This window comes from Tiliqua scincoides, chromosome 3 (genome assembly GCF_035046505.1).
Source record: "Tiliqua scincoides isolate rTilSci1 chromosome 3, rTilSci1.hap2, whole genome shotgun sequence".
In the NCBI taxonomy this organism is placed as follows: Eukaryota; Metazoa; Chordata; class Lepidosauria; order Squamata; family Scincidae; genus Tiliqua; species Tiliqua scincoides.
Genome location: NC_089823.1, coordinates 18115259 through 18140772, shown reverse-complemented (window position 1 = coordinate 18140772; position 25514 = coordinate 18115259). Strand labels below are relative to the sequence as shown.

The 25514-nt window shown below is 38.7% G+C and overlaps 1 protein-coding gene across 1 annotated transcript in view; it reads right to left on the bottom strand.

Moving 5' to 3' along the window:
* The window catches only part of DYNC2H1 (dynein cytoplasmic 2 heavy chain 1), a 209157-nt gene that overhangs the window by 149767 nt on the left and 33876 nt on the right, over positions 1-25514 (bottom strand). The window contains exons 24-42 of the mRNA XM_066619151.1: positions 24329-24534; positions 21651-21806; positions 21442-21556; positions 19856-20026; positions 18856-19238; positions 18108-18240; positions 17894-18011; positions 15888-16000; positions 15656-15775; positions 14288-14438; positions 12309-12511; positions 10781-10963; positions 9975-10157; positions 9413-9636; positions 6755-6870; positions 5844-6043; positions 5112-5376; positions 4007-4214; positions 453-582 (exon numbers count right to left, since the gene is read on the bottom strand). Of these exons, the coding sequence (XP_066475248.1) occupies positions 453-582; positions 4007-4214; positions 5112-5376; positions 5844-6043; positions 6755-6870; positions 9413-9636; positions 9975-10157; positions 10781-10963; positions 12309-12511; positions 14288-14438; positions 15656-15775; positions 15888-16000; positions 17894-18011; positions 18108-18240; positions 18856-19238; positions 19856-20026; positions 21442-21556; positions 21651-21806; positions 24329-24534 (3378 nt within the window). The remainder of the gene's footprint in view (positions 1-452; positions 583-4006; positions 4215-5111; positions 5377-5843; positions 6044-6754; positions 6871-9412; positions 9637-9974; positions 10158-10780; positions 10964-12308; positions 12512-14287; positions 14439-15655; positions 15776-15887; positions 16001-17893; positions 18012-18107; positions 18241-18855; positions 19239-19855; positions 20027-21441; positions 21557-21650; positions 21807-24328; positions 24535-25514) is intronic.

The following is a 25514-nucleotide window of genomic DNA, read 5'->3' as shown; positions in this document are numbered from 1 at the left end:
CTCAGAATGAAAGGTAGAGTTTTGGGTTTCAGGAATATTGCTTTTCACAAGCTATTTTGTTTTTGTGAGTGTTTGACTTTGCATCTCTGTCTGAATCTTTGAGTGGCTTCCCTTGATTTATGTAACGATATCTAAGCTTAGAAATAAACCAATTACATTATACGGATTGAGCTTCATTGCGTTTTATAGCTTTGGGTTCATCTAAATCCAGCATGGGTACTCCTCTGCTACCAAATGTGGAAGCTGTACTCTGGTCTTGTGGTTTGATGTTCCTCCAGAGAGGGGAGCCTATAATCCAGTTGTGATACAGAGTGCATATAAGATCAATCACTCTGTGTCTCAGTGAGAAGGGGCACAAGTAGATTGTGACAAAAACACCTTTAAAACATCTAACCATATAAAACATGATTAATGAACATGTTGGAATTACACTGAAACCTTAAGTTACTCACCTGTTTTAGGACCCAGTTCAGAGCCTTCTCAAAATAATCCCCAATCCAGTTTTCAAGATTTTGCCTGCATTCTTCAGGTTGGTTTCTTAGCCAAGATTTTAACAAGGAATTAAGATCAGTATCTTCATCACTAGAATAAAACATACCTCAGATTAAAATAAGAACAATTGTTTTCAATTCCCCCTTTAGTTACATCCATCATATATTAGGGTAAAAAGTAAAGAAATAACTAGTTAAAATATGAGGGTTGGTACAAAAGTAATGCCTATTTTTTTTAAAAAAAAATTTAAATCTGACACAACGTAATGTTGTGAATGACTGGGTGGTCACTAGAAGTGTTTAGTTTTACCATATGGAATGGAAATGCAATATGTCACATGAGTGCAGCGCATGACCTGTTCATTATGGTGGATGTTTCAGATACTTGTATTAAACAAAGGGCCATGATTGAATTCCTCACTTTGGAAGAAATTAGTCCAATTGAGATCCATACTCAACTCCAAAATGTATTTGATGCTGTTCCATCAGCTGTCTCTTTTTCTCAGGGTCATAATGGTGGACCCAGGTTTCATCTCCTATGACAATGCGTGACAGAAAAATCTCCCCGTCTTCACAGCATTCCAGAAGTTCCAAACAAATGACTTTCTGGGCTTCTTTGTGCTTGTCTGTCAGTAATTTGGGACCCACCAGGCACAAGCCTTTCTGTAGTCAAGCTCTTAACAATAGTCCTCACAGCTGGTTATCCAATTCTCACTGCATCACACAGTTCATGTGCTGTGATTCGGCAGTCCATTTTGATGCGTGTGTTGATTCTACTGTCGTTATCTTCTACCCCTTCCGTCACTGGTCAGCCACTCTGAAGCTTGTCAGTAATGTTTATTTCTCTGCTCGTGAAGCATCTCACCCAACATCTGACTGTACTGATGTCAGTAGTACTGTCACCATACACATTCCTGAGTCAAGTATGGATCTCAATTGGAATGATTAATTCTGCAGTGAGGAATTGAATCATAGCCCTTTGTTTTGTACGAGTCTCTGAAACTTTGACATTTCTGAAAATTTGAACTGCTTGTGCACCACACTCACATGTCATATCACATTGTCACTCTGTATGGTGAAACCAAACATATCTGGTGACCACCCAGTCAAATGTACAACATTATGTAGCACGAGAACTGAAATTTAAAAATTAGGAGACATTACTTTCATACCAACCCTACTATGTTGATTTCTTTAATATCTACATAGAATTTAGAATATCTTTTTTTTATATATATAATGCTTTATTTATTTATTACAGATACAGGTAAGGAAAATTGGATAGACTTAGGGCTAGGACTACATAGGTTACACATGAGGGTGGTGGCCATCGATTACAACAAACATTAATCCAAACGAAATTAATAATCAATACAAAAATTATCATATTCTTTAACCCAACTGGTTAATACTTTAACATTCCATATTTTTCCTCTAACCTTATCTATCCCATCATAAAAAAAAACTTCAGACTTTTACTTATACACTCTTCTTACCACTAAACTAGTCTCTAAAATAAAATCTTTCTTATCTAATTCTTAATTTCTAATATGACATCTAAAAAAGAAGTCTCCGATTACCATGGTATTACCTCCTTCAATATCTCTTATAACATGTTATACATCATTTTCCATAACTATCCAATCAAAAAAGTTGGATCAAAAAATTTTTACTTATAGACTCTTCTTACCACTAAACTAACCTCTAAAATACAATCTCTTATCTGATTCTTAATTTCTAATATCACATCTAAAAACAAATATCTCCAATTACAATAATATTATACTTCGCTTATCCACCACATATTTATTAACCCAAAATACAGGTTTAATATTTTCTCCAAAATAAATTGACATCTATAATTTATTTTATTTACCTTCTTTTTTATAAAATAACCCTTTTATTTACCTTAATACCACTATATTTTACACAATACTCATATTCCAAAATGGCAGTTCCATCTAATTTATTTCATATATTTACCACTTTAATTTTCACAATACTTATATTCCAAATTCCCTTTTCATCCACTTTAGTTTAATCTAATTAATAAAATATTTATCTTAATACCACTTAATTTCCACAATATTTATATTTCAAATTTTCATTTACATCTATTTTAATTTAATATGTTTAAAAAAAAATTCAATTTATTATTCAACAATTTCACCCTTCTTATTATTATTTACTTTGTACTCTCTCTTATTGGTGTTCCCTCTTAGTCCTCCTACTGGTTCTTCCACTTCTTCTTTTTCTTCTTAAGTCCCCCCCTCTGTTTTTCTTTCTTCTTTTTCATTCTGTTATTCTTGAATTCAATCCATAAATTCTTCCTCTTCTTGAGACAACTTGCTCTCTGAACATTTCGTCTTTTTTCTTCCTTAAGATTCCCAGTTATTATAACAATTGCTTCTTCCATCTCGTGTCCCATTTCAAAATACTCCATTTCTTTAACTTCACCTGACATCTGATCCATTCTTTTTTCTTCTCTATTGTTTATAATCTGTTCCCGCGAGTTTACAAGGGAGGAGCTTATTTGCCCAAATTGTTCATTGAGTTCTCTGACTTGTTGCTCCATTTCTCTTCTAAAATCCATCAGAAAGTCCACCAACAAGGCCTGGCTTTCATGATCATCTTTTAGATTTTCAAAAGCCATTTTTATCAACACCAACTTGAGCCACTTCCTGCAGGGGTACTTTCTAATTTTGTATCCAGGGCTACTTTCCAAATTTTTATATCCAAAAAAAGTCAATCAAATCCACAGTCAAATTAGGTTAGTATGCCTTTAAATGACCAAAAGGGAAAAAAAAAAATTCAAGCCTCTTGCTGAGAAACCAAAACCAAAACCAGCACTGTCCAGGCTTAAATAAAGGCTTTTTGCTGGGAAAATGAAGGTAGACCTTATTTCCTTCGTTGAAGATTACTTATTTATTTCTCTTCGGTACATACCATTAAAAAAAAATATAATCTTGTACTTACTCCAGCAGGGGAAATACCAATTCACCTATTCCCCCCCCCCCCCGGGTGGCTAATGGCCAGCGTGAATAATCTTGAATTATCTCCTCCTCCTCCAGACTTCTTACTTACAGTTCTCAATAAAATTTTTTAACAAGTCAAGTTCACTCACTCTTAATAGCTTTTTTCGCTGCGATGTTGTATCTAGGCCATGGGAGGACGGGTTTTCAGCTCTCCGAGCTTCTCAAAGATGTCACCCGGGATAGATATGCTTCAGCACAGAGCAAAACAGAGAGAAATCCTTGAAATTGCCTGTTTCCAAGGACCCCCCGTTCAAGCTCTCAGCTCTTCGTACCGTCTTCCTGGCACCGAAGCGTGCCTTAGTTGTTTAGGCGCATGAAAACATATCTATTTCGCAGTCTCTTCGGGAACCCCCAAAGTTCACTGCAACTTCGCTGAAAGTTAGCTCCGCCCCCCAGAATTTAGAATATCATGCTTCCTTCATATGTGTGAACACTGTAAACCACTAACGGACATCTATTTCAAATATCATTAAGAAGTACCTTAGGAAGATCATCCCCATTCGAGATATTGTAGCAGGAGAGGCACAACTCAAATCATGTGTTTCAAAGACAAAGTTGACATTCGGGCCAAACTGAATTCTTTCTCCACTAGGCATAGTGAGTAGACGGTTGTCATCAAGGACAGAATTCAAGGATTCAATCCACTCAGGGTCTATGTCACCATCACAGATTATCCATGAAGTAACATCTGTTCATAAGCAATAACAAAACACTGTTTCTCAAACTAATTAAATACCAAAACCACTTCTCTTACAGCCCCATCCACTTCTAACATGGGCAACTTATTCTATAAACAAAATATTGAGTAAAATCAGATTAAGGGTGCAATCCTAAACCCTTATGTCAGGGCTTTCCAGTACTGGTTTAGCGGTGCCAATGGGACATGTGCTGCATCCTGCAGTTGAGTGTCACTCATGGAGGCGTCCTCAAAGTAAGGGAATGTTTGTTCCCTGACCTCAGAGCTTCATTGCCCTTATGTCAGTACTGGAAAGCACTGACATAAGAGGTTAGGATTGCACCCTAACATGCTTAAGTTCTATAAAGATGACTCAAATTCAACCAATTTTTACTGTCACCCACAGACTCCAATTCTATCCAACTTTCCAGTGCCAATGCTGTTGCAATTCAGCCCCAAGGTAAAAGAAAAAATGTTCCCTTACTTTGAGGAGGCCTCCATGACTGCCCCCCCCCCTCCTCAGGATGAAGCACATGCCCCACTGGGATGGCTGCATCAATGCTGAAAAGTTGGAAAGGATTGAGCCCACAGTTTATTTCACTAACAAGAAAATTAATCTTGAGATGTTTTATAATTCTCTTTTGACTTGCACTTTATTTCTAGAGAAAGGTCTTGTCAAGAACTTCCTTTTTCAAGTATACATTGTCACAACAAAGATAAAAAGTGTTTTCTTGCTACAACAGGTTAATGTCACTATTTTTATTATAATATTAAACAAATTAAAACTGCAGTTCTGCACCCATGTACCCAGGCATAAGATTCACTTTCACAGTGATTTATTCTTGAGTAAACATGGATCAAAGATCAAACTTCTCTATGTAAGAAAGTAAAAAATATTGACAGATATACCTGGCGGTTCACGGACCACTTGCCGAGCACTGTTTGTAAGCACACCATCTGACCACTCTCTTGTATCCATGTCAATATGTCCCAGTAGTTGACGACGAGGCATAGCTTTGGGGTTCATGGTATATTGTTTCACTACTTTACCAACTTTCCCAAGTGCAGCCCTTAACATTCGCCAAAGGGTTGATTTACCTGCACCACTTGGACCTACAATCACGACCCCCATTCTCTGGCGTAGTTGCTCATACAATTCCAGAGCCTTCTTGATCTTTGCAGAAAAACAGAAGGGTGAAACACAGTTAACAGCACAAAATTATATATTCACTGTCATTTTAAAAAGCAACAAATTCTAGCCACTACATGAGAATAAGAAGAAATTTTTGCTTGGGTCTTAAAAGGAGAAATATAGATGTGTGTTATTCTACTCTATAAACAACTCAGAAATATAAATGTGCTTTCAAGTACTTTGACTCTAATCTTACATATTAATGCATTAATAACTGACACATTACACAATGAGACTGGTCTAAATGCTTATATAATTTCAGATTTTGTCCCCTTTCATTTTATTTTCACATACTAGCAAGTACATACCACTTATATCTGTTCAATAATAATTAAATTAAGACTTTTTTCCCTTTAACATCTTCACAACCAAAGTCTGGCTTTAAAACATTCAGCAAAAGATCAAATTCTGAGCATGCTGTTTCTACTATGACCATACTCTATACTTACCTGGCTACATATGATTTCCAAATTGGTCTCCTCGAAAACTTCTACTAAAGCATTGCTTAGCTCAGCATAATCTACATCCCTAAAGTCAATTCCAGGGAAGACATCTTTAACCAATGCATCAAACCGTGCACAATCTGCAAATGTAAGCTTTGACATTGTATTAAGTCTCAAAGCTTGGACTACAATGTGGCTTTCATTAACTGCATGGGAGAAAATAAAGGGAAGAGAAGGGCAAACATTATTTTTTTTCCTTCTAGAAATTGTAAAATAAGCACATCAACTCAGTTTCTATCATCACTTGAGAAAAGTAGTCCATTCAGGTGGTGGACTCATAATGCTATAAGTTTCAGAACTGCAGAATGAGAAACTGATTAAATATGATTAAATATTAAATAAATAAGGGCGCAATCCTAACCCCTTATGTCAGTGCTTTCCAGCACTGGCATAGGGGTGCCAATGGGATGTGTGCTGCATCCTGCAGTTGGGTGTCACTCACGGAGGCCTCCTGAAAGGAAGGGAATGTTTGTTCCCTTACCTTAGAGCTGCATTGCCCTTGTCAGTTCTGGAAAGCACTGACATAATGGGTTAGGATTGCTCCCTAATAGGCTCACAACACTATTGTGAGAACGAGGATCATTATATTTATCACCACTGTTAAGAAAGAACTCCTTAGGAGAACACTCTGAACATGCCTGAAAAAGATAAGCCCCACTGCTTTTAAATTATTTTTGGTTATTTGTGCAGACAGGATCTAATTGTGAACAGATGTCATTTTCTGCTGGTTATAACATGGTTTCCTACAAAAACTTAACTTAAAACTTTTGGATCTGCTTGAAATATAAAAGCAGTAATATTTACTTCCAGAAGTCATTTAAAAAGATGGAAGTCTTAGTATAGCCTCTTTTTTTTACCTCTGTCCTTTAGTCCACCTTTTTTCAGCTGTCGAAGAAGATTTCCACATCCCCTCAGAACAGTCTTCAATGCTCGCAAACCCCAGTCATAGTGCTGCTGAGGGGTCAGCAGCTCCCTGAGTTTTAAAAAATAGTCACATTTTAATACTTCCCCTATTAAAAATCTAACAATATTTTTAGCAACGAAAAAAACATTTTTACTACTTGTGAGAATATCAAGGACTTTCATACAGTGACCAGGAGATATACAACTAAGGGCACAATCCTAACCAGGTCTACTCAGAAGTAAGTCCTATTTTGTTCAATGGGGCTTACTCTCAGGAAAGTGTGGTAAGGATTGCAGCCTAAGATGACAAATACAGTCAACTCTCACTATCTGCACACTCCGTTCCAGTGGATTCATTTATCTGTGGGAACAAACTCACATTGCACCAGCTGCTGCCTGTTAGCTATCCACAGACATTTGCTGCATCTGCAACCATTCTAAAGCTATTCACAAAAGGCATTTTGAAGCTATCCATGGCTATTCTAAAGCTAGTTATTGCATCAACGGGCTTTCTAAAGCTCTCAACAGACATCCTAAAGCTATTCACAGCAGCCATTTTGAAGCTATCTGTGGACTGTAATTAGTGCATGTAATTGATCTGTGGAACTCCTTGCCACAAGATGTGGTAAAGGCATCTGGCTAAGATGTCTTTAAAAAGGGATTGGACAAATTTATGGAGAAAAAGTCTATCACAGGTTACAAGCCATGATGGGTATGTACAACCTTCTTATTTTAGAAGTTGACTACTTCAGAATGCCAGATGCAAGGGAGTGGCACCAGGATGCAGGTCTCTCGTAGTCTTGTGTGTTCCCTGAGGCATTTGGTAGACCACTGTGAGATACAGGAAGCTGGACTAGATGGGCCTTTGGCCAGATCCAGTGGGGCTCTTTTTATGTTCTCATGTCATCAACAGTTATTCTGAAGCTATCTGCTGCTAGTGTTCCTGACCAGGTTAGCTCTCCCTCCCCCTAACCCCACTGATCCCATAGGATCAATGATTTAATATCTGCTGATCTGGTATCCATTGGGTCTGCCACCCACTTTAACCAATGTGAGCACTTTAACCAATGTGATTTGCCACCTACTCTAACCAATACAAACTAAGGTGAGAGCTAATGTGATGGCATTTGTCATTAGCTACATAATGTGCTTCTCCTAGATTCTTCATGCACACCTCATCGGAATAAACTCCAACTCTATGATCCATTTTCAGCTTAATGAATCCCCAATCTCTTCTATTTTTCCATCAGACCTCCAAATTCATATACAGTCATGTGCCACTTAATGACAGGGATCGGGACAGTGATCCATGTTGTCAAGCAGTGCTTGACACAATTCAGTCCCTCCACAGGGAAGAGGATGCTTCGCTTCGCTCCCCTCCCTCCCCTCCCAAGGGTTGTCTGAGCTTTCCAGAGGCTGCATGCATCTGCTCACTTCCTCTGCAGAGTTCAGACTGACGTAAATTGCATCTCTCACACAACTTCCGGTTTCACAGAGGAAACAGGAAATTATACGAGAGACACAACTGCGCGCCTCCAGGAGGCTCAGACAACCCTCCAGAGAGGAGGACAGCATGTCCTCCTTATCCTCTGATCCCTTCACTCTGGCAACCTCCATCTTGGACTTTCCCTGACCCATCTCTCTGGATGCTTCTGCTCTGCTTTCACAAAAAAGCACAGCCTGAAATCAGGCTTAGGCTTAGGAGACCATTGAAATAATCAGAATTTAAATTTCAAAGTTCTTAATACAAATATTGGCAAATTAAGCCCCTTTGTTGACAGCACTACATCACAGACTTCCAAATGACACCTGGTACAGATAACTTCAGCGGTTTCAAAATTTACAATACCCGTAATTCAAAACATTTGGGACCCAAGTGGTGTCAGATTCCTGGCAATACTGATCAGATAATCTGCTCTCAATTATCCCCAAATCTAGCGTTCCCTGTCACTACAGCAACAGAGTCATCACAGTACTTACATTACTGCCAAGGCCCTGTGTTGTCCCCAAGCAGCTTCAGTAGACTATTTTGGCAATGCCATCACCAAGCCAGGTGTGATTGTGCCTGTGCAGGGCCAGCATGGCTACTCCCAAGCAAGGAACACTCCTAGACAATTAAAATTCTTTAGCACTGGGAGTGCCATACAACTGATTGCTGGATAATTGGAGTGTTATTGGATACAGCATTTTTTTTCTTCTAAAAGTTTAAAGCACTTCATGTATGTCCCTACAGTAATCTTTACAGTAACCGTGTAAAATGAACCAGTACTATTACTTTGTATTAGAGATTGGATGGTAAAGATAAGAGACCATGACTTGTGTAACCCAAGGAGTTAATGGCTGGCATGTGAACCTGAAAGGTTCCAATGCATAGCTCATGCTCTTAATAACATTCTTACACTACAGCAAGATTACAAAAATTCCGCAAATACTTTATTTCTTTCTCTGCAAGTTTTTAGTATTTAAGCAAAGTAAAGCCCCTGTGATGTAATAATGAAGAATCAATATGAATCACAAAGAGACAAAACATCTATTTCCCAAAGAAAAACCAGTAGAAGAAAGTAAATAGATTCTCTGGAGAAAAAAATACAGAACCATTTGTAAACACTTACCTTGCTAAATTAAAAATAGCAACTAATTTTCTTCCCAAAGTTTTTGCATCTTTAAAACCTTCTGAATATAAAATCACTTCTGCAATGAGCTCATTATCAGGACGAGTCATAGCAACTGGCCTAAAAAGCTGTTTGAGATTATCAGGCAATTTTTGTCTACCTCCATAGCCCTTTCCAGCAGGATTCATTGTGATAAAAATTCCAGAATTGTGATCCATATCAACCTGACATTAAAAAAACAAGACATTTTTAAAAGACGTATCTTCGCTAATACAGCTAAAATAACTCATGTGAACAACTAAGTGCATAAATGCTTAGCAGTATATAGGTGAGTAATATACACCAATACTTATCATTTCCCCATGCATTCTTGTTCTAATTGTTGGTCAGAAAGTGAGAAAGAATGACAAGGGGGGAAAAATACAAAGGCTACTTCTTCAATCTTTCCTCTAAGGAAAAGGTTACCAACCCCCAAGGAGACAAGACAGAAGATATTACGGTTGCTGCCCAATGCTTTTATGGAGAATAGTTACAAACAAGGCTAAAATGTACTTTATAGTACCTCCTTTCCAAGTAGCTCACATACAGGTCGATGCTTCTTCAAAGCATGTTGAATTGTCTGAATTTGCATGGATACAGCAGATAAGACAGATTCCTCCAGTCGATTGAACTCATCAAAACAACCCCAGGCTCCACACTTCACCAAACCAACAAATATTCGCCCCATTGACTTCACATCAATGCCCTTAAAAAAAGAGAATTTTTAGTTCACTTATGGAACCTTCAACACCCACTTTGATAAGTTTAATAAAATATTAAAACTGTGGTAAAGGAGAATGTAAAACAACCTGGAAAAATAATGCAGGGTCTATTCTACAACCATGAATAGGAATATAGGAAGCTGCCTTACACTGAGCCAGGCTATTGGTAAGTCTAGCTCAGTAATGTCAACAGCAGCAGCTCTCCAAGGGTTCAATCAGGAAATTTTATCCACCTGGGAATGCTGGTGATTGAACCAGTCACCTCCAACATGCAAAGCAGATGTATTTCCACTAAGCTACAGTCCCTCCCAACAAACGACAACAAAACTGACAACAGGTCTCAGACTTGCACACTTCCTGCTCCATACTGTCCACTGCATATAGAAGACAACATCCAAACTAGAAGATCCCTTCTTATTTTGAATGCAGGAGTTCCTGGTTCAATAGTTACCTTTTATGTTATGTGAAGCGAGCAGCAAAAGGGCAGGGGAGCAAGGAGGAAACATGTGAGCCCCACCCACTACTGATCACACTAGCTGTCTAGGGGTAAGGAGAAAATAATACCTAAACAAACCCCAGATTGTCATAAATGTCTTTATTTATTTACCTCATCACAATTAAAAACCAAAACCTGTCTTCCAAGCAGTCCCCCTAGAGCCTTTACAGATTCTGTTTTTCCAGTTCCAGCTGGGCCATAAGGATTTCCTCCAAGGCCCATCTTCATAGCTTGAGTAAGTGTGAGGTAACACTTATCAATCAATGGTGTGCAAACAAGCTTTGGAGAATTGCCCTACAAATATAAAATGCACATAATATTAATTAGCGCAATATGATTAACCCTGTAAGTGTGAGCCAATGGTTCACTCATAATACTGGCAATAAAACTGAACTCCAAATTAGTAATTATCCATGCATGTCAACAGAACTGGAAAATATGTTAATGTGAAAAATTTTGCATCTGTGCAATTTCTCCTACAAAGTTAACTTGCTATGCAATTAGGAAAGGAAGAAAATGCATTATGAAAAAGAAACACCTGCAGTCTTTGAAACAGCTGTCCTAGAACATACACACAAATAAGGATAATTAATTAATTAATTAATTAATTAATTAATTAATTAATTAATTAACAGTATTTATATACCGCTTTTCAACTAAAAGTTCACAAAGCGGTTTACAGAGAAAAATCAAATAACAAAATGGCTCCCTGTCCCAAAAGGGCTCACAATCTAAAAAGATGCAAATGAATACCAGCAGACAGCCACTAGAACAGACAGTGCTGGGGTGAGGTGGGCCAGTTACTCTCCCCCTGCTAAAAAAAGGGTAGAATGTGAATTGCTAAGAGATGACAAAACCTGATGGCCAGTGAGACCCAAGCAGTTCAGCAGGAGTGGAAAAGCAGTTCTACTTATCCGACTCAGGATCCAAAAAACTGTGCAATTATTTCCTTGCGTCAAAGATGACTGAATTATTTTTTCCTGGATCAGCAGCCCCATGCCATACAGCAATCTGCTTTCACAACTATGTTACAATGTTACATATGTAACAATTGTACAAAGGCAGTTTGAGAGTCTGCTGTTTAAGAAAATACAGTTTTTAAAAATTCCACCAGGCATGCCTAAAGCAGTTTTTGGACTCCATTACCAATGTTCTGCTTGCCTGACATTTTATTTAGAGTTTATGAGAACTACATTATACTAAACATATACTAACAAGAAACACACTATAATGTATACTAGAATATATACTAAAAATATCCTAACAAGCAACATGAACACAGGAATGAAAATAATTCTCCATTCATTTTGCGCACCACAGTCAAAAAATATTTCAAAGACACAAAAAAGACTCTTTCATTTTTCCTTCATGTTCCTAGCATTTACTAGACATGCAGCATAATCCTATGCATGTTTAGTCAGAAATAAGCCCCACTGGGTTCAGTTAAGACTTACTCCCAAGTAAGTATACATAGGACATCAGCCTTAGTTAATGGTCTGGGTTAGCAACAGTTTGGGGACTCTTGTAAATAAAAGTGGAAAATGCTGAGAGAAGAAAATAAATAAACAAGCAATATTTCTGAACAGGCACATATGCTTAAATTATGACATCCTGTCTTTGAAGGAATTTAAAACAGTACCTGATATTCGTATGTGTACTGAAGTTCAGCATCCACCATTTGAATGTAGCATTTTTGGTCTTTAAGATAAAATCTGAGTTGCTTTTTCCAGGCCCAGTCATCAACACTGTTAATTTGGGCCTCATTTAGCTGCCGTACAATATCAATGTTATGAATAATATCAAGGATAAGAGCTTTAAGCTTCAGCTCAAGGATTCCAGATTCTGGAGATGAATATTATTTCAAAGAGATACTTAACAGTTTAAAAGCAACCATATTGCACTTTTAGTTACGTTGTTTTCTCCAATCATCATTTCTCACTTATGCTTAGAAATGCAAGATGATAACACAAAACTCAAACATACATTGACATCATTAATAGAAACAATGCTAAACATTTAAACGTATTTCTAAACTAAGAATTTTAAAGAGCCGATATGAAAAATTTGAAAGAATAGCTTACATTATGATTCATCGCAGGGGCATCAAATTTGAGGGCCTAACTCTTCATCAAACAGGTGTCGGAGGTCAGATCAACTATTTTTTACTTCAAAATCAGTTTCTGATGGAAAACGTACCAGTACTGGTTCTAGTGGATATGTTTTTAAAATAGCAGTTGTCATCCAACTTCATCATGCTGCCATTCCATATCTGGGTCTATTGAAATCCATTCACCTGCCATCCCCTAATCACCACTGGCCTAATCCTATCTGGCCTCTGCACCAGCGGAGCACAGGGTCTACTGGTGCAGTCTGTTGCTAACATGCCATAAAGCATGTTATGACAGCGTGCCACTTTGGAGTGCCAGCAGGAAGGCCAAATCCTTTCACCAGCACCAGCATAAAGAGCAGTACTTGCCAGAGCGAGCAGGTATTGCACTGAGTAGTGCAGGGGACGGAGGAAAGCAGCACAAGCACACACCCTATCGTATCCCTCTTCCTGGATCAAATCTAGCAACATGGATCAGCACAGACTTGTGTCACCTATATGCCCAGGCTGAGAACTTGCAGGGCAAGGGGACAAATGAAAGGAGACATTCCATTTGCTAAAATTCCCTACAGGATACAATGTAGCCTATGCTGGGACCACTGTATTGGTGCAATTTTAGATTTGGTTGCAAATTCCCTACCACCTAAGCTCCTTTTTCTCAGATGCTAGCGCTTGCATTCCAAAATAAAGTTACATATCAAAAGACCTCTATCCATCCTGTCCATTCAGTCATCCTAAATGCTCCTGTCATACAAGCCTTTTTTCTCACTGTCCTTCATTCATTCATATCCCTCCTCCAGATCAAGTATTTTGCAAATTATGGACTCTTCAAACTCTGTGACACCAGCAATGTTCATTTAAATGGAATACAGAGACTGAGGCTGCAATCCTAACCACACTTTCTTGAGAGTAATCCCCACTGAACAAAATAGAACTTACTTCTGAGTAGACCTGGTTAGGATTGTGCCATGAATATGGTTACCATCGTTATATCAGGAGGCACTGATAGGTTAGTTCCTTTGGCATGATAAAGACATCCCTTTCTAGCCCTGCAGATTGTTCAATAATTTATGCATAAAGTGGAAAGGATGTCACAGGCAACACCAAGGACTACAAAAGGTCTGAAAAGGCCCCTGAGCCTTATGCTTGACAGTGCAGCTTTATAGCATTGGAGAAACGACCAGTAAACCAAGACACAAAGCCTTATAAAGTTTAAATCATAATTATGCATCAGTAAAATAATGTATTCTTGATATGCCTGGAAGAATAACCAATATTGCAAGGATATTGGGATATCTGACATTTTAGATATCCCAAATGAGTGGGGATTGTTCACACCCAAAACAAGTTTTGAGAAGAGTCAAACTGGGTATGCTCTTAACAAATTACATAATCAGGCGAATACCAATCATGTAAACAAAGCGATAAAAATTAAGAATATAATTAACAATAGTAAGAAAGCATTTGATGATGTGGTAGTCACTTTCAAATTTGCTGCACAACATCCATACCTGCATTGCCTGAATCTTCTGAACTTGTATCTATGCTAGTATAATGCTCCAATTTTGCCATCAATTCTAATTCTATCTGCTGCAAATTGCATTCCTTGATTGCGCATTCAACATCTTCTGTGAATTGAATTTGTTCAGCCAAACAAAGAATCTTTGGGGAAAACAGAACTCTTCAGCAAAAATATTGTTTACTCAAGTATGCAGAAATAATTATTTAAATACATGTTATTACTTTGATCCGTTTTAACATAAAACACAAATTCACTTAAGAATCTGATTAAGTCATTAATTTTGTAACGCTATAAATTGTTATAATTATTTGAAGATTCAACTGAAATGATTAACAGTTATGATGATTTTGAATGATATTCTTCTGAAGGTTCACTATGCAACCTGCCAATGGCTCATTTTCTCTATGATACCAGCAATTTAGGGCACATTCAACCAGCACCCAAGCTCATGATTTTTCCAGACAGAAGAACCCCAGCATGTACCTGCAGGCCTGGGCCATGCAACAGCTACTCATGTCATTTAACTGTTTGGAACAGACGCAACCCCTCACAGCCCAGAATAGGTTGCCTCAGATTTGCTGTTCTTGCAAGCTCATGCAGCTTCTACCGCTACTCAAAGAATCTTTGGAGGCTTCTGCACAGCCTAAAGACCGCATAGGATCCACACCTGAAGGATGTCTGGTATTTCCTGGGGCTCTAAAGCCTATCGATGGCAGTGCACCAAATTTATGCCTAATGCCCTTAATTTGCAGTACCCATTTAATTTTACAAAAATGCTACTTTACTTGAACTACTATTGTGCTTCTTAAAATTACAATTATTGCTGATTTAAATTATGATTGTACTTCTGCATTTAGTACTTCTTAAAGAAAAGGTTTTTTAAAGTAAAGATAAAGTAAATTATGGATTTACTTATGAACCTGTTCATAAGCCAGCTAAAGAGCTGCCACACAATCAAATAGCCCCATTGTGGGACTACTTTCCTTATCAGGGGGAAGGGGACAAATGTTCCCTTCCCCTGAGGAGCCGCTGGAGGCTGCCCAGTGGTATTCAAGATGCAACAGCAGCCATTTTTTATGCCACAGCAGCCCCATGCCCTGGGCAGTTCAGGATCAGGCTCTTAGGCTACAATCCTATCCACACTTACCTGAGAGTAAACAAGACTGACTATAATGGGACTTACTTCTGAGTGGTCATGCATAGGATTGGGCTGTAATACAGTTGCCCATCTGCAAATCATTTTAGCTATCAGGAAAGATGTGTTCTTCACTTTGTTTCAAGTCAGCTGTTCTCCTAAATACAGTCTCTCTTAACACAATTTTAATAACCACTATGTTTCAAATAAAAAAGCCCCTACCTGAGAGGGAAACAATGATGGATCAATTGAACCCTGCAGTCTTTTTCCAGTGGTTACACAGTCAATCAACAATTGTTTCAATGTCTCCTTCATCTCTGAAGACAGCTTGTTTAGCCAAAGCTGGCAAATAAAATATAAGATAAATATCACAAGGAATATATAATAAAGCAAATCAATAATAATCATTTATTTCTCACATCTTTAGGTTATTATATGGGGAGTTTATTCTTACCTCAACATCATTTGACAAGAGGATTTTATTTTTAAAAGATACAACTTCACCTTCCAAAGATTTCATTGCAAGAATGTGCTTAAAGTCTTTGTCAAAGCTTACACTGTGAATTCCTGTTAATTAAAAAAAATGTCATTCACTACTGATTCTGTACAAACTACATGGCCTTATTACATTATCAAATACTGTGAGTGCAAGGAGGTTGCCAAAGCAGACTCTTCTTTCCCTTCTTCCCAATTTGTCCTGAAGATTGGGAAACTCTCAGGAAAAAGTGGGATGTGCCATAGGAGCTACAGGAGGATTGGAGAATCCCTGGAAAATAGACATAGGAATCTTCCCCAAGAGAATTCCAGAAGGATAACTTCTCCTGCAGAGCTTCCCAGGTTCACATACAACAGCCTTCCTGGCAATGCCTCGCATCATCTGTTGAGACTTTTCAGGGGATGCTGAGGGTTGCAGCAATGGGAAGAGATGGGAAAGCTGGCTTTGCTTCCACAAACTTGTTTGAGCTTGTGGTATTTTAGATGTAAACCAGGAACTGACATGTGTGGTCTGCAACAATTAACTATAACATGTAACCATCTGCTGCTAACCATACCTACAATAGTCTTGCACAAAAATTAAACTGCCCAGATGAGCCACTAAGAAAAGCTGGGGTTTCTTGCATGGATAGAAAATGTATTGTGTGTACTGGTCCCTTGTTTCCATATAAATCTGCTTGAGAGCAGGAAAACTGGACTCCGTGACCAGTAGGTATCGGAATTTTTCCAAATTCAGACTCCTATTATTCTTATTTCTTATTATTCTTATTATTATTTCTTAGTGAAACACTAAGAAAATATTTCATTAATTTTTGTATTTGCCTCATATTAAGTTACTACTTAAACTACAAAAGGGAAAGGCTGGATTAAGATAGCACACATTTTGTTCCAGCACTTGCTTAGTTAACTGCACACTGCTGTCCCAACCCCCTAGATTTCACAGGTGAACAAAGGAACTGCAAGTAAGCCTAGCATTTTGAGCAAAGATACACTGTACGAATAAGAGCTGATTTCATAATGTCTTGAAATTTCAGGATCTGTCTAATATCAAATGCCTGCTTTTGCCTCTTTGAATTTTGCCTAGTTTCCCTTTAAATCCTTTTTATAAGAAACTATTTTTACTATAGGCGGCTCACAGTATCTGTGGGTTTGTAACCTATGGATATGAATATCCCATGGTAGGCCACCCATTGCCCTCCAAACACGACCAGAGCTGCACTCTGGTCAGGTCCAGAGGCCCTTCTGAGGGCTTTTGAGGGCTGAAAAGGACGACTGCCAGTTTTCAGCTAAAAATGCAACTCTAGTCGGGGTTCAGAAGGCTTGGAGAATTTTGTGGATTTTGGTATCTGCAGGGGTTCTGGGAACAGGCCGAGGGCCACCCTGTAGTTTAATCGTACTGTTTGAAAATTCACTATCCTCCTTCAATCAGACCAGAGCAGAGAATAATTGCGCCTCACTCTATAGAGACTGAAAATAATGCTACACGATTGAATGCATAGGTGCAGAGGAGTTGGGTTTGCCCAGATCCATTTGCTCCCCAGACATTTCTTTAGCAACCAGCTTCAGTGCTGAGATAACCCTGGGCTCCTCCCAGATACAGGAAAGGCAAGGAAGTGTGCTCTCCTCCTGAGGAGTTCCCACCCCTTGTGTCCTTTATGAGTCAGTCTATTGCAGGGTGCCATCTCTGTCACAAGCCACCCTGTGAAGTAGCCAACACTACAGGCTGTGCGCCTTATTTCTCCCCACACACAGGACTGCAACAGCTTTACCAGATTACCAAAGCAGGAATAAACGATTTCCTAAGCTTCCCAGGGGCACAAGGAATGAGAAGATTAAGAGGAATTATCAAAGTTCCATGACCCAGCAACACCTTCAAAAGCTGTACCTTTTCAAGCACACTCAAGTCTCTTGGGATAATATAAAACCTCTCTACTTAAAGCTGCAGTGAAATGGTTCGTTACTTACCTGCAAAAAGTTTCTTAAGATGAGACTGAATAACTGAAGGATTAGTTGATTGTCCCAAGATTTCTAGAAGATCATCATCCCCAATGAAATAGAATCGAGGGAAGGCAGAACGTTTTTCCTGTTATAAAAAGAAAAATCATTCATTCTGCTTTTGCCAGACGTACATTTAGTAGTACACTTTTAGAAAGTATTACACTAATACTTATGTTTTTACCTCCAAGAATTCATTTAAAGATTTTTGACATCTTTGAAGCTGGTCAAGAATAGTAATCAAGGCATTTCTTATTCCTGCTCGAGCATTCAAGGATATTATTCGATTGTCCTGCTTGATATCTGCCAATATTGATCTTTAAAAAAATAAAACACAGAATTGTGAGGAAAAAATGCCATGTCTTTAAGCTGAAATGTGAAAACTCAAATATTAACACCTACATAGTTATCTATAGCAACACAGATGTGATAAAACGATTAATTCAGCCCCATATGTTTCTCTTCATATGTGCTGGTCCTCACTTCATGACTTGTTCTGAGTGCTCCTGCCTTCAGAGGCAAGGCAGGAATGCAGTCAGTGCAGTGAATTCTTGGTTGCAGAGCTGTCCTTGTAGAACACCCTTCCCATTAAAATCCTGTTGGCCTCTCCCCTACATTGAACTAGCTTCGGTTTTTGGAAGTGGGTGATGTTCAACAGTGGTGGAAGGATAATTTTGTTGTGACTTATCAGTTGTGATGTTTGGTTTTGTTTCATGCTTCCTCTTCAATTAGTTGCTGTATTGTTTGATTATGATTATTTTATTTTGTGTTATTTTACTGTAAGCTGCTCTGGGTTGCCTTGACAGGCAAAAAAGACAAGACAAAAATGTTTTTTAAAAAATACATTACATAGTTATATGCATTATATCCCAAGCAGAAAAATGTTTTAAGATAAAGCTGGGTTGGAAAACACAGTGCAAAATAACTCTGACCTGAAATCTTCATCTACCCTGTTGAAACGGGCTTGCTCTTTAGGTAAAGCTCCACGACCAAAAATGGGTTCTAGATAGACCCACTTCCTCTGAATTTGGTTTAAGTTGTGCAAATACTCATCCAGTTCAGCAAGTTTCTTCTCCCAAACAGAAACTTTATCTTGAAAACCTTTGTAATATGGAGAATCCTTCAGTGACTGAAGAAGACAGCGGTTATCACCAACTTGGTTAACTATGTCTTTCCAGTCCTTAATCAATTTGATCATCCGGTTCTGGCTATCTTCATAATCTGTTAATGTAAAGACAGCTCCAACTCCCCAGAGTTCAAGTTCACGCAAGGCTTCCCTGATTGTGACCTCGCCATGAGCCCGACTATTCAAATCCTGTTTTAAGACATGTATGACATTTTGTTTAACGAAGGGATATCAGACAAATTATATCAGACAAATAACGAAGGGATATCAGACAAATGGTGACTTAATAGTCACCATTCCCATTAAAAACAAAAAAGTACAATGGCATGTTACATATTACTACATAGATGGGGGACAATTTTTAGAGTACTAACACCCCAATCCTGTTGTCCTCCCCCAAATGCAGCCATGTTATGGTTACGTAAGGCAGTTAATTCTGGCAGAATACTTGTTCCACCAGTGGAAGAGCCCAACAGTATTAGGTTGAAAATGAAAGAACAACAAAAACCTGCTTTTTCATTCACAGACAACCTCTCCCATGAATAAAAATTTATCAGTTAGAATTTGTTGGTTTGACAGGAGTTAGGAAACCCACACACACACACACACACACTAAAACCACCATCCATATCTAGATAATTCTCTTGTATTTATATGATTTCTGAACAAGTGACAGGGGGAAAAAAAGATCTAATTCATTTGGTTGTTAAAATGCCATATTTTTCTAGTTTTAAGATGGAGGCTAAACAATTATCTAATTAAGCAATTTTCTGGTTCAGAGTACAACCTTGAAAAATAATTCATACCTTCAGTTCTGCTGCTCGTTCTACAATGACATCTGCTACTTTTAGCAGATCTCCAAACAATAGGTTTTCTAGACTAGTGCCTCGAGGAAGACCAAGAATTCGAAAGAGGTCCAGCCAATGATCTGGAGACAAGTGTTCTCCTCTAACATACTTCAGGACAGGAACCGTCATCTATAGCCAACAAAAAAAAATATATATATATATGACCATAACTAGTTTTAAAGATACACCCTTAGAAACTAAAAGCTATACATACAAATCCTTAAATAGCTCATTCTGTCACATAACTAAATTGATTTTTCCTCTGTAACTTCTACTTATAATCTTTAATAGTCTCCACTTTTAAACAATGCATTATTGTGACTATTTGCATTAGAAGAGTTACTTTCTTGCACCATACAAAAGTAAGAAATATTTAGAATTTTAATCAGCAAACACTTAAAAACCAAATTACTGCCTAATACCACGTTCTTGGTTCAAATCTTACTTAAGCAATCAACTCAGTAGGTAGCCTTTAGTCTACTACTGTTAGTTCAATGTTTCTCAACCAGTGGTACTTGTACCACCAGTGGTACTTGAGATGGTGTCCGGTGATATGCAAGGGACCATCAGACCACCATCACCTAGCAGGGAGAGAAACAATGCAACATAACAAGCAGCAATAGGAGGCTTGGCTTGGTGGACAGAGCTCCATTGTGCACTTTATGTATGCTCAAAAAAACCCTCCCATCCACCCTGAGCCTTTTACCGATGTTTGTTGCATTGTATCTGGCTTTCTAATCAAGAAGTAACTGGCAATGACATCATCATCAATTACTTCTAGTGGTACATCCAATAGGTGACCCATGCAAAATGGTACGGGAGGGTGCAAAGGTTGAGAACCACTGTGTTACCTTATTCTTAAATTTCCCAAGCGCTATATAGGGATCATATTGGCCTGTCTTAAGTATAAATAATGTATGTGAAGCACTCTGAACACTTGAAATGTCTTATATAAAAAGTAAGTAAGATTATTATAACCAGAATCAAAAGTCTAGAAGAATTTAGTCTTTTAGAATTAAGAACTCCTCCCTAACTCATGGCTTTTTGCTGAGAGCTCAAAACATACCTGTTTCATCGAGCACTTGGTTGATAGGTGGATATTTGCCCTCAGCAATATTGCTGTGGCTTGACTGCGTCATTGGACTAATCCCCCCCCCCCATGGCTCAATGAAAGGTGTTGGGTTTTTGTCTTGTTTAAAGTTTGCATATTTGAATGTTTAATATTAAAATTAATGTTTTAATGCTTTGATATTTTTCTTTGCTTTTTACTTGTCATACACTGTACATTTATGATGGAACTTTGTAAGCCACCTTGGGCATATGCTTTGGCATAGGAAAGGCAGGATATACATTTTTTCAAATAAATAAACAAACAAACAAAAGATAGTTCAAAGGCTACCAATTCTTCTGTACAATAGCACAATTCAATATCTACCCATCCAGCACTTCTTTCAAAATGTTTAGGTGAACCTGCTCAAAAAAATTCAAAATATATTTTTATACTTTCAATTTGCTTCAGTTGTCTTTCACATTCACCATCTTACTTTATATTTGTCAACTTCTTTTTGCAGTTTCACAGACATTATAGTGTGTTCTTCAATCTTCCTCAACTTTTCATGCCAGTTCAGTAAAAACTCCTCGAACAAATATGTCTTACTCCTGCATGGAATACAAATTTAAGAAAGTCTACTGTACTACAAATTGTATCGTAATAAAGGAATATACACAACACAATTCAGAAACAAAGCCAAACCTAAATGTGATCCAGTCTTCCTTAGCTTTTTCTTGAAAACCTTCATAAAATTGTTCATATAGTACCCAAACTTCTGTACAGCACTCTATGTCTCTGCGTACTTCATTGGCCAATGAGAAATCAGGCTCTTCTAATTCAAAGTGACAGCAGTCTTTGCTGAATAAAAAAAGAACAACAATGTGAAAATTCCACTCCAAATAATATATTCCAATCTTTCTTAAAGACCTTAGAGCAGGGGTGCTCACACTTTTTTGGCTTGAGAGCTACTTTGAAACCCAGCAAGGCCCGGAGATTTACCAGAGTTTTTTTTTTACAATGTTCGCACCATCATAACATATAACATTTATGTGTACAATGTATGTTGGTGTACCTTGAGCCCCACTGAGTATAACAGGACTTACTCCTGAGTAGACATGCCTAGGATTAGGCTGTGAGGCTGCAATCCTAGCCACACTTACCTGGGAGTAAGCCCCATTGAGTACAATGGGTCTTACTCCCGGCGTTTCCTCCCAGAGGCACCTGAAGGGGGGGTCGGCACTCCGCAATCTACTCATTTTGCCTCGCGATCTACCGGTAGATCGCGATCCACCTATTGAGCACCCCTGCCTTAGAGCATTACACAAGGCTTTTATCTAGCTACAAATCATGTCTACCTTAACTTCAATAATCTACAATATCAAGTGCTCCCAAACTATTCACTAGACCAAAAGTTTTCAACAATGGGTTAGGACTCAAAAGTGGGTCACAATCCAACCTCAAATGGGTCATGGCAGTGTAGCTGCTGCAAATTTATTTGGAGCTTGAAGCCTGAACAGGTCTAGGGAGGTAAATTCAGCTGGCTTTGGAAATGTGCTCTGGTCAATTCCCCAGTCTCCATTAGGATCCCTTGGGCTCTCACTCGTCCAACAGCTCTCTTAGGTTAAAGGGCTTCCTCTGTTCTGCCTTACCAACTTCCTCTTTCTACCCTGTCAGCATGCATAACTGAGTGCACACTGTTGCCATGCCATGCCATGCTCTGCCTCATCTCCCCTCCCAATTGGTCTGGAAGGAAAAAAGAGCACAACAAAGTAGCAGTGCACACTGACCAGCCACCAAAGGAGAGAAAAAGAAAAGGAAAATGAGGAAATCATGGCAGTATGGTCACTCACAGCACAATCTCAACTCTTTATTGAGCCAGCACAGCCATCCCCACATTGGGCTCATGATGTCACAAGCAGGCCATGAAGAATATTTGTGACTATTCGCAAGTTGGCAGTGCCAGTCCAACAACCTACGCTCTGTATATTGTCCCAGTGCCAGCAGGTACAGGTAAGGTCGGCCAGGCAGCACAGGGCTGGGAGAGGGTGGGAGGAGGCCAAGCTGGAGATGGGGAGGGGGCATTTTTGGGTGGGGGAAGGTGGGAAGTGGAGAGAATGGGGCCTAAGAGGTGACAAGATTGGTGGTAGCAGTGCACACTGCATCCAAACACCCTTCCCAGACCAGGCAGCCCTACATGGGGATTCCTGGATTTGCACCAGCAATGTAACTGGTGTGAATCCAAGAAGCCCCATGGGATGCTCAGGCTTTATCCAAGGTAAGGGGAAATATATCCCCTTAACCCAAGAAAACCTCAGTCATCTCCTGTGCTGCATTGATGCAGTGCAGGCCATGTGGCTTGGCTGCTCAGCACAGTTTAGAATTGGGTCATTCATCCATTCATTCATTCAGTCATTCTCTAATTCTTAAAAGTGGGTCCCATGTTGCAGGTTATAGTTTGAGGTGACAAATTAATGACATTGCACTAGACCAGGGAGTGTCAAACATAAGGCCTATGGACTGGAAGCGGCCCCAGAAGCTCTTTATCCAGACCCCATTGGGCTCTCCCAGAGTCGCCCTTTCAGCAGTGTTACTTCTGACAAGGCTTGAGGAGGGAGAGATGAAAGAAGGCCTCAAAAGGCAAGGAACACCATGGAGTAAGGGGCAGACCAAGGACGTGAGAGGGAGAAGCTGGCAAGGTGCTGATAGAGCCCAATTATCACGTAGGCTGCCCTCTCAGCAGCACCTGCTGAGGATTCACTTTGCAGAGCACCTCTCAGTTGCTGGACTGCACAGTGACACCTATGCAGCTGAAAGGGTGGCCCATGTGATAATTTACTAACCCATATCTTGAAAATATGAGCAAAATTTGCACATTTCCTCGTCATTTGAAGGCAATGAATTCCTACCTGGTTCAAAGTGCTTATTTTTGGTCATTAACTGCTTAATGACATCACTTCCTGTTTAATTATGACACTTCCAACCCTTAGCAAGTACCATGAATGCTATTCAGCCCACTATATCAAATGAGTTTGAGACCCCTGCACTAGACACTAGTAAATGACAAATAGCCTTGATCATCCCTGACTGAAAAATTAAAGGCTCTAGTAATATAAAACCTTGACTGTCAGACACCCTTTGTTCAAAGCTGAGGAAAGTTCCAGATATTTCCATTTCATAATTATGAGTTCAAAAGATGGTAGATAAGTATATTGCTTAATATTTCAGCCTCAGAAGAATAACAATAATTTGGAAAATTACTAAAAATGACGACTATTGTATATGTAGTCCAATTTGCTTTTGAATAATTATATTTACAACATTTTCTTCTGAATTCTCCTTAAATACTAATACATAACCATGGTAACACAAAATATACATACATTAGTCTTTGTTTAGTTTCTTCAAGTTCATCAAACTCAATTTTCTTTTCCTTTATGGTTTCAACACTTCTTTGTAGCAAATCATGATGGCCTGTTTCAATGATATCATCACTAGGTTTTAACTGGTCCCACCGAGCTTTAAACTTCTCCAGTTCTTGAAGGTACACATTAACACGTGACATCACATTACCTTTCATCACTTCAATCTAAAGACCAAAAGAACATGGAAAAGAATAAATCTTACTTTTCTCCCTTTCTCCCTAAAATTGTTTTAGATACTATCAAAATAATATTCCTTATTCTTCCAGTACACCTGTTTGTCTTACATTGTAGATACAGTAATTAGTATAATTAGGGAACTATGTTATCCTTCAAGCTGTTCAATGCCTACATGAAACTTCTGGGAGAGGCCATCTGATCTGTGAGGTCAGTACACATACGGCACCAAACTCTAACTCTCACTTCCTTCTGCTTGTCCTAGGAAGAAGGCAGAAACCAGGAGGCAGCTTTGGTCCTTGGATGACGGCAAACAAGCTAAAATTGCAATTCACAAAAGGGAGATATCCTGCTAGTTGGGAAATTTGATAATCTGGGAGGAGGTTCACAACCAGCATTTGAAGAGATTGCACTCATTCTGAAAGTGCAAATATTAATCTTGGAAGTACACCAGGTGACAGTAATTACACAAAGCATCTTTTATCTGCTTCATTTACCCATGAGTTGGATATGACCAGACTGTACTGTAACATACAGTAACATAGTCAAGGAAGCTGCCCTTGAAGATGACTCAGAAACTTCAGCTGGTGTTAAAAGTGTTCACAACATAAAGACAAGTTCATTTCCAATTCCGATCCCAGGTGCTGGTTATTACTGTTAAAACAGACCCAGGCTGGGACTGCACTACTTAAAGGACCACTTTCATTCATATGAATCTACTCAGGCCCTTAGATCATCTTCTTGATCTCTGTTCTCTGGCCTGCTACAGACACAAATTTAGTGTATGCATTTATTTATTTATATAATGAACTTCTACCCTGCCTTTCTCCAAGTAAGAGCACTCAAAGCTGATTCAGATACAGGAAACTTTGTCGCAATAAAATAAAACAAACCTATGGAATGCTTTGCCATTGCCCGCTTGTAAATGTTCTATAAAGAAATATATTATTTGTTATAGAAATATATTATT